This window comes from Cebus imitator, unplaced genomic scaffold (genome assembly GCF_001604975.1).
Source record: "Cebus imitator isolate Cc_AM_T3 unplaced genomic scaffold, Cebus_imitator-1.0 Scaffold124, whole genome shotgun sequence".
In the NCBI taxonomy this organism is placed as follows: Eukaryota; Metazoa; Chordata; class Mammalia; order Primates; family Cebidae; genus Cebus; species Cebus imitator.
Window position 1 is genome coordinate 4,921,874 of NW_016107439.1, and position 18,677 is coordinate 4,940,550.

The 18,677-nt window shown below is 40.2% G+C and overlaps 2 protein-coding genes across 5 annotated transcripts in view; both read left to right on the top strand.

Annotated features, from left to right (window-relative positions):
• The window catches only part of TEC (tec protein tyrosine kinase), a 135,245-nt gene extending 121,754 nt beyond the window's left edge, over positions 1–13,491 (top strand). For 2 of the 4 annotated variants that reach the window (XM_017540318.2, XM_017540319.2), the window contains 8 exons: positions 604–737; positions 4,269–4,343; positions 5,072–5,243; positions 5,364–5,580; positions 8,868–8,932; positions 11,279–11,397; positions 11,486–11,643; positions 12,805–13,491. In XM_017540318.2, coding sequence (XP_017395807.1) covers positions 604–737; positions 4,269–4,343; positions 5,072–5,243; positions 5,364–5,580; positions 8,868–8,932; positions 11,279–11,397; positions 11,486–11,643; positions 12,805–12,888 — 1,024 coding nt within the window. In that variant the 3' untranslated portion in view covers positions 12,889–13,491. Of the gene's footprint in view, positions 1–603; positions 738–4,268; positions 4,344–5,071; positions 5,244–5,363; positions 5,581–6,806; positions 6,992–8,867; positions 8,933–11,028; positions 11,398–11,485; positions 11,644–12,804 lie in introns of those variants that run through there. The other 2 variants (XR_001828625.2, XM_037742641.1) reach the window with 2 other exon arrangements.
• Positions 13,492–15,128: 1,637 nt separating this feature from the next.
• Positions 15,129–18,677, top strand: part of TXK (TXK tyrosine kinase) — a 68,818-nt gene continuing 65,269 nt past the window's right edge. Inside the window, exon 1 of the mRNA XM_017540320.2 lies at positions 15,129–16,270. Coding sequence (XP_017395809.1) covers positions 16,255–16,270 — 16 coding nt within the window. The 5' untranslated portion in view covers positions 15,129–16,254. The remainder of the gene's footprint in view (positions 16,271–18,677) is intronic.

An 18,677-nucleotide genomic window follows, 5' to 3' on the forward strand; every position in this document is an offset into this window, starting at 1 on the left:
GAGGGGAGAGAGGATGTAGTGAGTTCAAGGCACTGAAAAGTATATTGCAGCTGCATGGTAGAATGGGAGCACAGAGTGAAGGGAGGAGAGAGAAGTTTGAGAGTTAGCAGAGTCAAGCTCATGCGAGTCTGAGCTTTACCCTAAGAGCAGCAGGAGTCATCTTGAAAGCATTTTTAGTAGAGAGGACTAGAGAAGATCTGTGTTTTAGAAAGATACCTAAAGTTGAATGTTTACAAATCTAATTTATTCGCTATTGGCGATCTGAGTGCTCTAGACGTTTGTAAGTTGAGGCAACAGCAGGAATAAAAAACAGTAGCTGCTAGTAGCTATTTTAAGACTTCCAAATGTTGTTAAATGGAATTCATAAATGTTCTCTTTCACAATCTCATGCAAAGGGCCAAGTATGTTTTCAGTGCTTACTTTAAAAACTTTGGCATGCTAATGTGAAAGACGAAGCTAAGAAGAACATGGGGAAAATAAAATTTGTGCCAGGAATAGAGGGGATCGTATGGGGGGCACTGTGCTTGCCCTTATAGAAAACATCTTAAGAATGAAGTTCTATTATTTCAACTCGGTTCTGACACATTTTGATTTTTGTTCTAGAGAAGGTTCATCGGGTTTCAGGCATTATCATATAAAGGAAACAACAACATCTCCAAAGAAGTATTACCTAGCAGAAAAACATGCTTTTGGTTCCATTCCTGAGATTATTGAATATCATAAGCACAATGCAGCAGGTAAGTGAGCTGTTAAAACCTACTTCAAATATAAGGTAGTGATTAAAATGATCAGATATTGTGATTAATTCCTTGAGCAGTTTTATAGTTAGTTCATTGTAGAATGTGATTGATTTAAAATTATTGCATTTTAAAGGAATAATATATACAAAGAAAAATCAGAAATAATATCAAGTTTAATAAAAATCTCTGTCTTGACCTTGGGACATGAGTTATTCCAGTGGTATATAGTAAATGTTCACGTTACACGTATACACTGTTGGTGGGAGGGTAAATTAGTTCAGCCATTGTGGAAGACAGTGTGACGTTTCCTCAAAGACCTAAAGACAGAAACACCATTCAACCCAGCAATCCCATTACTGGATATATACCCAAAGGAATAGAAATCATTCTATTTTAAAGACACATGCATGTGGCTATTCATTGCCGCACTATTCATAATAGCAAAGAAATGGAATGAACCTGAATGTCCATCAGTGATAGGATAAAGAAAACCATGGAATCTGTGCAGCCATAAAAAAAGAATGAGATCATGTCCTTTGCAGGGACATGGACGGAGCTGGAGGCCATTCTCCTTTGCTAACTAACACAGGAACAGAAAACCAAATATCACATGTTCTCTCTTATAAGTGGAAGCTAAATAATGAGAACACATGGACACCTAGAGGGGAACAACACACGAGGCTTTTGGAGGGTGGAGTTTGGGAGGACGGAGAGGATCTGGAAAAACAACTAATCGGTACTAAGCTGAATATCTGGGTGGTGAAATAATCTGTACAACAAGCCTCCATGACAGAAGTTTAACCACGTACCAAACTTGCACTTGTACCCCTGGACTTAAAAGTTAAAAAAAAGTTCACATTTATGTGGTATATATGTCCTTGATACGAAACTAAAGTCCAAGATACGTCTATTTCAGAATAGTCACAGAAGATGCCAGATGAGCCAGGATTCAGTCCTAGGCTGTAGGTTTCTAGAGGAGACTAGAGTAATCATGTCCCACAAGTTAACCATCTTCTTGAAGCTCTGGTACACTTAGTACCAGGGTGGGAACAAGCTGAATGCCAAAAAATAACAGAATCCACATTTATGAGAATTAAAGTTCCACAGGATTATATAGAAAGATTTCTAGCCTTTGACTTTAAAAATGTAACTGGGTGGGAATAGCCAGGTGTTTCACCCAAGTTATGAAAAATTTTGAAATTTTATTGAAGGCACCCTTTGCAAAGCCTGTTATTTTGTGACTATTCACTTTTTCGAGGTAATGATAACTAAGATAAAATGTACATACTATAAAGTTCACCCATTTAAAGTACACAATTCAGTGGTTGATAGATATTTGCAGAGTTGTCCCAATTATCAGCATACTCTAATTTTTTTTTAAAGAACATTGCCATCATCCCAAGAGAAACCTTGCACCAAGTAATTGTCACCCCATCTTCCTTCACCAGCCCAGCTCCAGACCATTAAACTACTTTCTGTCTCTATAGATTTGCCTGTTCTGGACATTTCATATAAATGGAATTATAGAATATGTGGTCTGCCAGCTTCTCTGAGTTAACATAATTGTTTTTGATGTTGTCATGTTGGAGTATGTACATGTATTCCATTCCCTTTTTTAAAAACATACATCACAAGTTTATTGAAATAATCAGATAATATAAACAAAATGTACAGGGCTTGGCACATAGTAATTGCACAATAACGTCTACCTATTATTAAGTCACAGCCCAGAGCCTAACACAATATTTGTGGAATGGTTAGGTTCTCAGGTCAGCATACAAGTCTACATTTAACTCTTAAGTAAAATAACAGTTTCAAATTGAGTATAATAATGCTAAATGGTGAGACAGGGGATCAACCCTTCTGTCTCCAAATATAGGGGTTATCTTAACATCCATATGTTGTGTGAGAAAGTCATGCTTCATCTACTTATGGAAGCCAAGACACAGCCTAGATCTGTACAAACTATAGATATAATGTTGTTAAGGAAAAAAATTGCTGACAATATCACTAGTGACTCTAGACAATGTAAATCACCATTAATGTTTATTGCTATGATGGACTTCCTGAACACATCATTAGAAATTGGTTTGTGGCCAGGTGCTGTGGCTCACGCCTATAATCCCAGCACTTTGGGAGGCCAAGGCAGTCAGATCAGCTGAGATCAGGAGTTCGAGACCAGCCTGGCCAACATGGTGAGACCCCGTCTCTACTAAAAATACAAAAATTAGCTGGGTGTGGTGGTGTGTGCCTGTAATCCCAGCTACTTGGGAGGCTGAGGCAGGAGAATCACTTGAACACAGGAGGCAGAGGTTGCAGTGAGCCAAGATTGCACCACTGCACTCCAGCCTGGGCAACAGAGTGAGACTCCCTCTCAAAAAAAAAAGAGAGAGAAAGAAGAAATTAGTTTGTACCAGGAGGCAGGAGGTCCAGGAGAAGATGGAATTTCTAAATTCAGACAGCCTACTGGTAAAAGTATCCATTCCTTTGTATTGACAAATAACAACTTATTGTATGTGTTTTGTTTATTGTTCATCAGTTGATGGACATTTGGATTGTTTCCACATTTGGTCTCTTATGAATAATGCTTCTGTGAACAGTTGTGTACAAGTTTTTGCATGGAAATGTGTTTTCATTTCTCTTGGGCATTTACCTAGTTATAAGTACGCTGCATCATGTGGCAACTCTGTGTTGAACGTTTGAGGAACTAAGTTCATATCAATTTTTTCCCAAAGAACCTTTTCATATCTCATTTTGTTGTTTTCTATTTTGGGGTTTTTGCTCCCCTAATATTTTTTCTTGTGTTCCTGTATATGTTTTATTCTTCACTGTCATCTCAATTCATTCAACAAACATGTATCAAGTGCCTACTGCATGCCAGAAACAGCCAGGTTTTGGGGAGATTGTGGTGGACTAGAGGTAGTCACTGATCCTGATTTTTCCAAACCCTAACACTTGGGGGAAGACAGAGAAGTATGTAACAATTTTAAATTTCTCTGAAATATCCTGTAGTAGGGGAAATACAGAGTGCTATAGGTGTTTATAGAAGAGGCACCTCCGATTTCTTACTTAGTGCTGTAGGCAACTTGGGTTAAAAGATCCATACTGATTTCCAGTAGTTGGTATTCCCAGTTGTTGGTATCTTAGAGCCCAATTTTTATGCTAAGATCCCAAATACTGAGTCACGTCAGGTGAATAGCTTTCATTTTTAGCAGACTGATATAATTCACTTTCATAGTTCAGCTCTCATATTGGAAAAGAACATGAAATAACTGTTAGAAACCTTTTAACATCCTTTAAAATATTTGAGAAAAGAGAAAGCTGGCATGGTGCCTGATAAACACGGTAGCATTTAAAAGAAAATGTTTGTTGAATGAATAAAAGCATACAGCATGGTAGTGTATGTACACACAGAGGATGAGCAGAAAATGAGTAAATGATTAATTTTATAAGTGAGTTTCCTGTAGCATTTTACCAAGCAGAATGATTATGAGTGAGTTTGACTGCAACGCTCTCTTTGATTACTAGGACTTGCCACCCGGCTTCGGTACCCAGTTAGTGTGAAAGGGAAGAATGCACCCACCACTGCAGGATTCAGCTATGGTAACTCTTATTTTGCAGTTGCATGAGCTAATTTTCCTTGAAAAGAATCCATTGTCATGAAACAAATTTGGATGTGTACTATTTCATGTACTAGAACTGTTTTTTTTATAAGTTTATAGCATGGGTTTTTAGATAATTATATTTAAGACCATAGCAACCTAGGTATTCTATTTTCATCATTATTCATAATTCCATAGAACACTTTCTGTCAGTGAAAAATAAGCATTATCATGTTAATATCTAAAATAAATCAAAGTCCTTCTTGGTTCTCACCAGCTTTATTGGTTACAAGAACGTGAGTAAGGATGGAGGTAAGAGAGAAAGCCTCCAATTTAATTGTCTTTGTTGCTTCTGGCAAAAGCCTTTAAAACAGCAGATTAGATTATTTCCAACGTGATGGAATTGAAAAAGAAAAAAAAAATGAGAAGGAAGAGTGGTAAAGAAGGAAGTGTTTGACAAAAGTACCTTTAACTTACAGGCTATATTATTATTAACCTGTTATGCAGAATTGTCTTGCCTTCATTTCACATTGGTTAGAAGGCATACATCCTCTCCACCTTTTGGAGTTCAGATGCAGGTTTTAAGTCTGTTCTGTTTTTTACCAGGAATTATTACAGTGTTATCCTGTAATTTTGAGGTTGATCTTGGTTATAGGTTCTTTTTCCCCTCTCTGATTCATGCTATGTTTTCCTTTTTAAATATGAACGCTTTCCCCTTCTGTCCTGCAGAGAAATGGGAGATTAACCCTTCAGAACTGACCTTTATGAGAGAATTGGGAAGTGGACTGTTTGGAGTGGTGAGGCTTGGCAAATGGCGAGCCCAGTACAAAGTCGCAATCAAAACTATGCGGGAAGGTGCCATGTGCGAGGAGGACTTTATAGAAGAAGCTAAACTGATGATGTAAGTTGCTGTCATCTTTCTGGCTCACCTTTTCGTATTAAAAAGTGGCCCCTCACCAAAAACTTGGTAGTTTCTTTTCCTGTAGTAACTATATATATATATGTATGTCTTCCTTCCCAGGAAACTGACACACCCGAAGTTAGTGCAGCTTTATGGTGTATGCACCCAGCAGAAACCAATATACATTGTTGCCGAGTTCATGGAAAGGGGCTGCCTTCTGAATTTCCTCCGACAGAGACAAGATCATTTCAGTAGAGACGTGCTGCTGAGCATGTGTCAGGATGTGTGTGAAGGGATGGAGTATCTGGAGAGAAACAGCTTCATCCACAGAGATCTGGTAACCCCCTAGCCACCCATATTCCCATTCATTGGCTGAATTCCTTTGCAACATGGGGTCAGCAAATGTGCAATGATGTATTAATACCCAAGTTTTGTTTTTAACAATGTTTCACCATTATTTTTAAAGTTGGTAAATTTAACTTGCCCTGTAATTTTAAAGGAAAGATCTTCATTAAATCTAATGATTTACCTAGTTAACATCTCCAAGCAAGTTTCCATGTTTTAATTTTTTGATCTCCGTAAGAATCCCATGAGATAGCTACTCACAGTGGATTCTCTTACCATCATTGTTGTATAGATGGGAAAATTAGCTTCAGGGAAGTAAAAAGGCTTGCCTACTGTGATAAATAGGGAAGCTGGGGTTGGCTTTGATTTTCTAACTAGATCCCAAGTTCTTTTCCACCTCACGCACTGTAAACAGAAACTATAAGAGAAATCCTTTGGATTTTTAAAAAATCTCTTAAATCACAGAGAAAACATGGAGGCTCATTTTAACTTCCCAAAATACCAGAAAAAGAAATCTGTTACTGGTTCTAAATTACTATGTTGGAGACAGTTTTTCCCTTCTCAACTGTTCTCACTCTCTCCTCCATTCTTCTTTTCCTTCTTTTTTTTTTTTTACCTGGTTTTTACAACTGTGTCTATTTTCAGCATATCAGTAGCACTGTCTGTCCCTTGAAAATAATTCTTCCACCAAGAAGAGTGTAATTTTCATTTGGGACTTTCTCCTATATTTTAGTTTTAGCTTTCTAGTGATAAACTGTGGTCACGTTTCTTCTAGAAAGCAGCAAAACAAAACAAAACAAAAATTTTTTTTTTCTCTGAGACAGGGTCTCATTTTGAATTTCAGGCTGGAGTGCAGTGGCACAATCTTGGCTCATTACAGCCTCAACCTCCTGTATTCAAGTGATCCTCCTGCCTCAGCTCTCCAAGTAGCTGAGACTACAGGCACGTGCCACCATGCCTGGCTAATTTTTGTAGAGATGGGGTTTCGCCATGTTGCTTAGACTGGTCTCAAACTCTTGAGCTCAAGCGATCTGCCCGCCTCAGCCTCCCAAGTGCTAGGATTACAGGCGTGAGCCACCGCACCTGGCCTTAGCAAAACATTTTTTAAAGTTAACAATCACCTTAGACAAACATTGTTCTGATAAGTATTTTACAGATAAACTCATTTAATCATAACAATTCTAGGAAGTAGATTTTCTTATTATTCCCTTTTTACAGATGAGGAAACTGAGGTACAAACAGGATAAAATAACTTACCAATGGGCAAGTAAATTGTAGAGCCAGGATTTGAACCTGGGGAGTTTGGCTCTACAATCCATACTTAGCTACTATGCTATGCTGCCTCTAGAATTAAAGCATATTAGAGAGTTGAAGATTTGGAGATGAAACACTTGATTTCCTAGGTGCGTTTTGGGAAACTTGTCTTAGATTCAGTTTCTGTGTCTCCAAATTGTGGGCTATAATGTTGTTTGGCTTGCAAGACTGTTTTAAAGATCACAGGGCTTTGTAAAATAGACATGCTGTGGATAACATCAGTTATTGTCACCATTATGTCAAGGATGACAAAGAACATCTCAGTCAATTGAAGCTCGTGAACTAAGAACCTTTGTCTTTTTTGTACTTAACAAAACTGATAAAAACTGAATATCTACATGGGTGTCGCAGATTACACCTGTCCACACAGACAATATTTTGGCAAAAGCAATTCTCATATTTCTCTGCCTATGATATTGGTATTACTATGGTAGGTTTGTGTCACCCCGTATGGGAAACTTTGGATGCTCTTGTCTTCTGGGTGAAGAATACTGTTGACCATCCAGTGCAGGCATTGTGGAGTTGCGAAGTGTCTTCGTAGGAAAATGCAGGCAGTCCAGGGAATGGGCATTAATTTTCACTTTATAAGAGACTCTTAAAATGCACTCAGCAAGAAGGAACCTCATATAAGTGGAATTGCCACATAGAGAAAATAGAATTATGAACAGTCAGGAAGAAAAACATATCTTGGTCCATGGGTTATGGTATTAAAAATATGATCATGTCTTCCTTCTGAGAAATACCATGTCTTTCTATCAAACTATTTTCTTGAACCTTATAACCTTGAAGAATGTGCAAGAAAATATAAATTAAATTGACCAATTTTGTACATCGTTATAGTTTACTGGGAATATAAAGGAAAAAGCAAACTGTATTTACACATAGCTGTTGTTTTTGAGATGGAGTCTTGCTCTTTTGCCCAGGCTGGAGCACAGTGGCACAATCTTGGGTCATGGCAACCTCTGCCTCCCAGGTTCAAGCAATTCTCCTGCCTCAGCCTCCCAGGTAGCTGGGACTACAGGCATGTACCACCACACTTGGCTGAATTTTTTGTATTTTTAGCAGAGACGTGGTTTTGCTGTGTTGACCAGGCTGGTCTCAAACTCCTGACCTCAAGTGATCTACCTGCCTCAGCCTCCCAAAGTGCTGGGATTACAGGTGTAAGCCACTGCACCCAGCCTGTTCTTTGAGTGGGATGAGATGACCAATCACTGAGCAGAAATATTGGATAAGAGATTGGTCGCCCATCATTTTGATGGTTGTGTGCCACTAAGCGTGACTAGTGAGAACCTGGATTAAGGACTTCAAGAGATGTTCTCATTGACAGTAAGAAAATTGGATAGTTTAATAAGAACAGGTCTGGGAGGGAGAATAGTGAGCTGACCCTTTTATTAGTCCTTGTTTAAGAATGATAACTGGCTGGTGCGGTGGCTCATGCCTGTAATTCCAACACTGTTAGAGGCTGAGGTGGGCAGATCACTTGAGGTCAGAAGTTCAAGACCAGCCTGGCCAACATGGCGAAACCCCGTTTCTACTAAAAGTGCAAAAATTAGCTGGATGGGGTGGTGGGCACCTTTAAGCTACTCTGGAGGCCGAGGCAGAAGAATCATGTGAACCCGGGAGGCACAGGTTGCAGTGAGCCAAGATTGTGCCACTGCACTCCAGCGTGGGCAACAAAACCAGACCCTGTCTCAAAAAAAAAAAAAAAAAAAAAGGCAATTGGTAAAGATTATTTAATAATGCCTTATTACAAATATGACTTTCTGACCTGACTTTCTATTCATTTTATTTCAAATATACAGTGGAAATACTTCCATAGGGGTAAAAACAACTTATTAGAGGATGTTTCTACCCTCTGCAAATGTTGACTAGGTTACACTAAATTTAATATAAACAGAACTTATATTTTCCTACTTAAATGGTGGAATTTTAACACTAACCTACAATCATAATGTTATTTTTCAGGCTGCCAGAAATTGTCTAGTAAGTGAAGCGGGAGTTGTAAAAGTATCTGATTTTGGAATGGCCAGGTATGTCCAAGTATATGTGGTTTTCGGTGATATCTGCATTTTTTTCGTGGATTTAATATGTTTGGGAATAATTTGCACTGATGAAGCAGAAAGGAAATCTTGTTAACTGTTCTGAGATTAAAATAACGAAGTATATATTGTGATGTTAGTAATTCTCTCCACTAGGTGGTAGTATAGCCTGTTAAATACACTACATTTCCTGGTGTGGATTCGATTTCTGGAATCTTTTGTTTCACAAAACATATTTGGTGGTGAGGTTCTTAGTACGTCCATGTCTGCAGTGTTTTTCTTCTCTTAAGTTTTATAATTTTAACAGTATTATAAAATACCTTCAAAAGGTATTTAGTTTATTCTTTTTCTCTTCTCCTTCTGTCTGTGCATTCATTCATCCATTCATCCACCCATAAAAAATCAGGTGCCTGCTGTGTGTCAGGCATAATGATAGACTGAACTATATTATAGAATAAGTCCTTGCCCGCATGCAGCTTACATTCGGGAAGAGGGAGAAACAGAAGACCTGATAATACATGATCAAGCAGGATCGATATCAGTAAACTATGGCTGTCAGTCTGACCCACACCTCATTTTGGTTTTATGTTTTTAAATGGTTGAAAAAAATGAAAAGAATATTCTGATATGTAAACAAATATCTGAAATTCCAGTGTCACTGTCCATAAAAATAGTGTGATTGAGACACAGCCTCGCTCATTCATTTGGGTGGTACCTGTGACTGCTTTCCTGCTACAGATGTGAGTCGAGTAGTTGTCACGGGGACTGTATGGCCTGCAAGATGTGAAATATGTGTTATCTGGCCCTTTGTAGAAAAGTTGACTGGCCCCTCTGATAGAGACAATTTGGGGTGGTGCTGAGTAATGGTGCAGCGCAAGAGTGAGGGGCTACTTCATCTGGTGGTCAGGACGACCTCTTTACAATGGGGAGATCTGATTGGAGGTGAAAAGGTAGGAAGTAGCCAGTGTAGGTGAAAATATAAGGATAAAATATTTCAGGAGGAAGAACAACAAGTGAAGAAGCTTGAAGTCTGGGACACGTCTGGCTTGCTCAAGGAACAGAAAAAGGGCCAGGGTAGCTGGCCAATGGGCAGTGCCAGGAATGCTTATAAATGCAGGCAAGGACCAGGCCATGTAGGACCAAGTTTCACTCCTAAGGAATCTCAGGTCCAGGGAGATTAGAAAACTGATACTGTCAGAAATGGGGTCAGAACTTCCAACTCTCAGGATATTAATTACTTAATGCTCTTTATTTGCTTTATATAAAGATACTCTATATTTGACAGGCTGTCCATCACTTTCATATGTTCAATCTTCACGTTAGGTTTTCAGAAAATGTGCACTTTAGCATCAACCACTCGAAAACACTCTTTATACCCTAAATTCAGACTCCCCTGGCTGACAGCTTGATCTAGCCCATAGTGGCATTGTCTGCCAAGCAAGCAGCTGGATTTGTGCCGTGTCACCATCTTTGTCTATATAGCAAAGGACATTTGTGCAATTCTTCTGTTATTTTCTCATGAAAGCTTTTAGAAATGATGGCATATTCACACATAATACAGAAATACATGTGTTTTGTTTTGTTTTGTTTTTGTAAATATGTGCTGCCCACCTTACAGAAAGGGCCGAAGTCTTCTCATCTACCAACGGTAATCAAGGATTCTCCCCCAAAGTTAGCCACTGTTACCATTTTCTGTATGTTCTTCCAGAAGGACGTAATATGTTCACATAAAAAAATTGCATAGTAGTTTTGAGTGCACATGTGTATGTGGGGATGTTATGGTATATAAATGCATACTCCACCGTTTACATGTGGCATTTTGTGTTGTGTGTGGGTGTGTGTGTGTGTTTTTTTTTGCATTTATTATTTTCATATGCTGTAGTTTTAAACTGTACTCTGTGGAATTGTGAGGGCTGAAAGCATGTGTATTTCTAGATGCTTTATACCACTTCCTCTAGAGCAGCTCTGCTTTAGATTTTTTACATATGGGGCCTTTGGGTAAAATTTTATTTAAAGAACAAAACTGCTTCCAAAGAAAAGCTTGCAAACTATTTTATGATACCTTGTCTCTATTGCCTTATAAAAAGAAAGAAAAACAGAAAAATGGAAGTGCAGATAGTAATGTGGTGATGCATTCATCTCATGCACTTAAATCAAGCTGAGAGGAAGTTGGAAATCACCAGGTGTGGCCACTGAGGTGAACATTTAGCTTCAACCGGATGCTTGTTGGACTTCAGTCAACTGTGTTTTTCATCGTAAGGGGGAAAAAAATGAAAGAGCAAGTAGAAATGCAGATTGTACTTCAGAGGTGTAAACCCACGGTGTGTCTTACTCTAGGTATGTTCTGGATGATCAGTACACAAGTTCTTCCGGTGCTAAATTTCCTGTGAAGTGGTGTCCACCTGAAGTGTTTAATTACAGCCGCTTCAGCAGCAAATCAGATGTCTGGTCATTTGGTAAGATCCATGGTCCGTGTTTCCTTATCTCTGTCCGTCCTGAGGAGGAAGTGGATACATCCATTGGGTAATACTTATCCTTTTCCAGGTGTTTTAATGTGGGAAATATTCACAGAAGGCAGAATGCCCTTTGAAAAATACACCAATTATGAAGTGGTAACCATGGTTACTCGAGGGCACCGACTCTACCAGCCGAAGTTGGCGTCCGCCTATGTATATGAGGTGATGCTGAGATGTTGGCAGGAGGTATAGACTTTTTTGTGTGCTTTCTTTCTGAATCTCTTAGGGATTGGGCTTGGTAGATGGACAACATGCAGTCTTTATAGCCTAGTGAGGTGGTGCATGCTTTACAGTGATTTCAAGCTCTAGGTAGGAAGCCAATCCTCAAGTTCTGAATATCGGCAAGAAGAATGTAAAGATGGGAAAATGCTAATAACTATCTTGACACATTCAGGCTGCTTCCTCATTCCCAAGTGGGACTCCTTCCATGGTTGTCTGAGCTAGGGACTTGGGGACTAAGCCTGGAGAAGTAGCTCTTTTTTCACTGGGTCACTGGTAGAGTTGAAGTATTTTTCTTTTACCAGAGTTGGCTTCTTTCTCTAAACCTCAACTTTCTGAGGTCTTTGGAAGTAGTGAAATGTCACCTCTAAAAGAGATTAGATACCAAGTGACTTCTGAAAGACAGTAACATTAGCTCACATGCATTATGTACCAGGCACTATACTTAGTGCTTTGGATTTAGTTCTCAAAACAACCCTTTGAGATGGAGACACTTCGACTGTGGCCACTCTGTAGATGAGAGAAGATTACGGGTCATGAGGTTGCTGCTTGCCTGGGGTCACTTAGCTATAGAGCAGCATAGGCCTGTCTGACTCCAAAGCCCAGGCTCTTAACCACTTGCTGTACCACCTCCCAAGAGCATTGATTAGGATGGGCAGAGACATTCTGGGCAGGAAGTGGTGCTAGAGGGAGAGAGAACAGCTTGAGCAAAGCTAAGGAGGTGGTTATAAACACGGTGTGTGTGCACGACAGGGGAGGGGGTGGCCCGATTTAATAGAGAGCTCATGTGCGGGTTTTTGTGGGGGATAAAATTGGATGACGAGAGGGTGGGTAAGTGGCAGGTTATAGAGGGTCCTAAAAATTTGTGGGACTTGATTTCTCAGGCAATAAGGAGACCTATCAGGCTCTTGAAGAGAGACATGAAAGCAGTGTTTTAGAAAGATTAGCCTAGCAGCAGTATGTGCAGGGTAGAGGAGGGTAGAGACAAAACCCCTTTGGAGATAGCCTGTATGTCCCAGTCCCAAAGCAGAAGCCTCTCTGTAATACGCTATGTTTAGGTATTTGAGCAGTGAGAGTTTTTGGAATGGATTCTGGAACCCACAGCTTCTCTTTGACTTTTAATTGTAGAAACCAGAGGGAAGGCCTTCTTTTGAAGATCTGCTGCGCACGATAGATGAACTAGTTGAATGTGAAGAAACGTTTGGAAGATAAGTGATGTGACCAGCAGCTCCCAAGCAGAAGGAAGGATGGGCATTTTGTGGCTTTTAATTTATTGAGTACTTGGACATGTGGATCGTTTTGCTTATAAAGTGGAAACCCATAAAGAATTTGCTTCTGGATCAGCCTCCGTCTAGACTTGCTTCTAGACGGAATCTCCCAGAGTGTGGAAATGTTGCCTTAGAGATGGTGATTAAAATCACTCATTTCTATTCATTCCTCATGCACTCAAGTGACAACTGTATACCAGGCACTGTGTACAGCCGCAGGGTTTGGCCATTTACAGGTGCACACATGGGATCATGTTAGTTGACGCCAGTTGGAGGCCAGGGTATTTGGGAAGAGGAAGGGTATTAGAGCCATGATCCAGTAACTCTTCTTTTTCCCTTTGGCTTCTACAGAAATCTAGGCCTGAGACATTGCTTACAGTTGGGTTCTAGATAAATCAGGAACCCACCTTGGATAAATACCCATCTTTTGTTTTGAAAACATCTCCGTTTTCAAGACTGCTCTTAGTATTACATGAAAAATATTTGTATGCTGTATATATTATAAATATATGTAATATATAAAGTTATATATTTATAAGAAACACGAGTTGACTTTTAATTGAAACTTTTAAACCTGTAGTATATGAGCTCACCTTCTTAGGACTAGAGACTGTGCCTTACAGCTATTCATTCATTTCCCCCTGGACATCAAATATGCCTGAAGAGAACAAAGTCTCAACTCTTCTACGAGTAATACCCCTTCCTCACTCAGGTAAATGTGTCTGGGGATGCCTGTCCAGCTCAACCACCAATTAGGGTCTGCCTGTGTAATCCTGCCCATGGTGGCCACAGCTAATCAGAATCAGGTGGAAAACTGAACCAGGTCATCTACTTCTAAGCCTTAAGAATCTTCCCTGGAGCACAGACACTATAATTGGAAGTGCTGGGCTCTGGGGCAGAAGTATCGGGTGATGCTCACGACAAAGACTGCCTCCACCTCACGCAAGACCCGGAAGCAGCTTGAGTTGTGGCGGAGGATCCAGGAAGCTGCCAAGAGAATGGTGAGCAGGTTGTCCGGGGCAAGAGAAACGGGGAGTCCGGTGTCCCGGGCAAGAGAAACGGGGAGTCCCGTGTCCCGGGCAAGAGAAACGGGGAGTCCCGTGTCCCGGGCAAGAGAAACGGGGAGTCCCGTGTCCCGGGCAAGAGAAACGGCGAGCGTGGGGCGTGGGGTTCGGGCCGCCTGCCGGATGTTTTTCGGGGGGCCTGCTTGGACTTGGGTTCCGGGATGGGTGGCACTGTCGTACATTCTCCCAGGCGACCCTGCTGGCAAGCTCTGCGTGCGGATTTCCCATCCTTAGAAGCTCTACTAAGACATTAACGGAGTCAGGGCCTTCCTTTTTTCCTCATGAGCCCCAAGGAAAAGAAACTACCTCGGTCACGTGAGCGTCAGCGAAAAGAAACTACGTGTCCGTCACCCAGAGACCATTTATTGGCCAACACATTATTCTTGGTGTTGGTGGGGTAGCCCGCCGAGGAAGACAGCGCCTTCCCTTCAGGAGTTCCGTCTTTTCTGGAGGCCGCCATGGTCTCTCGTGCTCTCTGGAGCGTTGGGTGAACACACAGGCTGGCTGCTCTGGGCAGCGCCTTCACTCTGACCCTGGAGAACCATTTCATTTCATCCCGGACTGTCTAGAGTCTGGACACCAGGCAGTCCATCCACTGAAGGCTGCGTTTTTTCTTTTCCTGTGCACCTCATAGTGGAAGGAAGTAAACTACTTATCCCGATCTGATCACAATCTGCCACATTCCTTCTTATTTACCTGTTTAATTGTACTCCCATCACAAAAACGTGCACAATTTTTAAGTTCTGGGGTACATGGGCAGGATGTGCAGGTTTGTTACATAGGTAAATGTGTGCTATGGTGGTTTGCTGCACCTATCAACCCATCACCTAGATATTAAGCCTGGCATGCATTAGTTATTTTTCCTGATGCTCTCCCCTCATCCACCCTCCCCCAACAGGCCCCAGTGGGTGTTGTTCCCCTCCCTGTGTCCATGCATTTTCATGGTTCAGCTGCCACTTATAAGTGAGAACATGTGGTGTTTGGTTTTCTGTTCTCGCATTACTTTGCTGAGGATAATGGCTTCCAGCTCCATCCATGTCCCTGAAAAGGACATGAATTCATTCTTTTTTTATGACTGCATAGTATTCCACGGTGTATATGTACCACATTTTCTTTATCCAGTCTATCATTGATGGGCATTCAGGTTGATTCCATGTCTTTGCTAACCATACACAACTTTTAACTGACTTGTTGCTCATTCAAGGGGCTGGTCCTGGTACACTCTACCTTACTATCACTGTCCGCTTTTCTCCTTTCTTCCTCACCTTCCCTTCTCTTCTCCTCCCAACCCATACTTCCCTTTTCACCCTGAGGAGCTATGGGAAGTACTCGGTGGTTTGGAAGAGAATGAGGAGAAGATAGAGTCCCTGCCCTAATGGTCAATGTATGCTGTTGATGGAAAAACAAGATAGATAGCTCCTGGCAACATTTGGGAACATTTCCTTCAACAATCTTTAAATATTTTTTACTAAGACTTAAGAAGTTTTTATACAAAAGCATAACTAAGGCAAAAGGTAAAGTAAAAATAACAGTCATCCCTCAGAATACTAAGGAACCTTAATCTAAACAGGAAATGGGAAGGGCGGTGAGAATATACCTGTCTTCATTAAAGTTGTTCCCTTAATTTGTTAACACATGGTTATGCTTTCCAATGGGATGAAGTGAAACTCCCAAGTGTGTTTTGTATTGTTGTTGTTTTTATATTTCTTAGCTGTGCCCCAGTCACTTTTTAGGGTTATTACTAGATTGACTTCCCCCAAATAGAGTGTCTGCTGAGTGGGAGGATGGAACATTCTAAACTCAATATTCCAGAGCCTAGAATCTAATTGTTTCTACCACTCACTGTGTGGCCTTGGGCAAGTCCCTTAGTCTATCTGTGCCTCCATTTCCTTCCCAGTCCAGAGAGGGCAGTTTGACTTGATGATTTTAAAGGTGCCTTTTACCAAAATTTTGTGATTTCTTGAAAATGATGTTTGCGAGTCACCCACACCTTTGGGGATAAGACTAATACACACCCTCAGAGATTGGGATGCAGATTACTGGGCTTTCGTATATAGGCCATTGGCTGTCATTTATACGCTTCTGAGGTTTTCAGAACAGGAAAATAGGAGGGGTTAACTCTGCCCGTGAGAAACATCTTTGGTGAACTATGATTTCAGTTGAAAGATGTGTTTTTGTGAGTGGAGCACCGCAGAAGAACTGAAGACTGTTGTGTGCTCTGTGTGCTCCCTGCAGAAGGGGCTGCCATGATCCTTTCCTCTTGTGAGTAACATGGGCTTTGTCATTTATTTTCGGGATTTGTTCTGGGCCTATTATTCTTGAACAGCAGAGGACTTTTTTTTTGGCTAAGGTATAGAGCTTAGGAACATTTAAAGATAATTTCCTCAGATGTTGTGACAGAGCTTAAGAACCGCGGTGGTGATGTAATTCTAATAAAGTTTCAGCATTGAGACTATAAATGAGAAAAAAAAAAAGCCAAACAAAAAGAGTGTCCAGAAGTCTACATAGGTGTGCGTAGAAAGCAGTCAGTGTGTTGTAGTTGTTTTAAGAATGAGGCTGTTGTGAACTCTAAGATGAAGGTCAGCAGGCCAAGTGCTAGTTCTGGATTTGCTCTAGCAATGGTGGATCACAGTGTGCAACTTTATGTAAACACACACACACACACACATATATAAATAATCTATATTTAATAATATATGTTTAATCTCTATAAATTATATTTAACAACTCAAAACATAGCTGTGCTTATACTCTAGAATTATCTGCTTTATCACATAAACATATACACTTGTTCTTATTTTCACAGGAGCATTTATTCACAATTCTGTATAGCCATCCATCATCAAGGATCTTTCCCAAGCAATTGAAATTTAAGCAAAACTGATTCTTATCTGCAGTCAGAGTCTGAGTAAAGGCCAAAATAAGAATCAAAGTCATGAGTCTCCACATAGTTAAGAGTATGAACATGGTCAGGGGTGAACACTGGCTTAAATGTCTCTTTCCCTTATATATAATATTACACGTGAAGATGTTTTTAAAATATTTTTTTATAGAATATAAGACCACTGTTAAGTACTTGTTTTAGGAGAATAAAGATTCCCTAGACACTGTTATTTGTGAAGATCCTTGGTTTGAAAGAGCTGTGGGGATGTTTATAAATCCAAAGAAATTAGAATAAAAAGAGAAAGAATTAGAATAGTCTTCTGAATAAGAAGGCAGCCATCATAACATAAGTGCAATATGTGTGTTTCTTTATAAAGGTATTCATTGAGCACCTACTATATGCCATGATCCTTTATATTCATTATCTGAAATCTTCACGACAAATTAGTGAGGTGAAAATTGTTATTCTTATCTAACCAGTGAGAAAATTGTGCCTTTGAAATTTTAAATCTTGCCCAAAACTCACATGGTTGTCAGACTCAGAAGCATGACACTCTTTTTTTTTTTTTTTTAAGACAGAGTCTTGTTCTGTCACCCAGGCTGCAGTGCAGGCATGATCTTGGCTCACTGCAACCTCCACCTCCTGAGTTCAAGCAATTTTCCTGCCTCAGCCTCCCGAGTAGCTGGGACTATACGCACGTGCCACCATGCCTGGCTAATTTTTGTATTTTTAGTAGAGATGGGGTTTCACCATGTTGGCCAGGCTGATCTCAAACTCCTGACCTCAAATGATTCACCTTGGGCTCCCAAAGTCCTGGGATTACAGGCATGAGCTACCACACTCAGCCAAGTATGAGACTTGCAAGACTGGGGATTTAAGCTCTCTTCCTTATACACACACACACACACACACACACACACACACGAATTTGATTGCCCAAGGGATTAAATAAAGGACTACCTATTGGTGGGGTATTTTGAGAATTATTCTCCCTGGCATGGAAGCTCTCTCAAAGGAAGAGCGCTTATTTTTTTATATATTTAAACTTGTATATATGTGTGTGTATGTGTATATTTGTATATATATATATAAAGTTGCAAACCGTGATCCACAAAGGCTGAACAAAATCCAGAACTAGAACTTGGTCTCCTGGCCTTTAGCCCAGGCAACTCCCTTTTTGCCCACCTTGCAACAAGATATTAAGAAACAATAAACATGAGAGGTGCTTTCAGAACTTTATTTTGGGAGTTGCTGTGGGAGATTATTCAGTCCCATATGCAGTTTTGGAAATATTCATTTACCTCTAAGACTCAGAGGGCCTTGTTGTGCGGAGAAGGAAGGAAAATACTGTCTTTGATTTTAATTCTAGATGACGATGGAACCAAGCTTCAACAAAGCTCAGTCATATCAGATTAAAGCAATCAAAGGCCAGCCAACAAAGTCAAGTTTTTACATTTCTGACTTTTAGGTGGCATTAAGGAAAAATTGATTGTAATTTTTAAATGTCATCTGTTTAAGCCAAATCCCCTCATGGAAGCCAGCATTTGTTGGTAGATTTTGTTAAAAAAAAAAAAAAAATAGACCAGGCTATTCCAGTTGTGCTAAACTGAAAATAACTCATAGTCTTTAATTCACTCAGATAAAAACAATACTCCTGTTAACAGAAATATAGGCCAAGCAGAGCAAAGCAGAAAAAGTGAAAAAGCAGCAACCTGTGCTCCCTTCCACCCTAACAGCAGGACAAGCTCAGCAGTGACTTAAGAATCTTCAAATATTAAAAGCTGT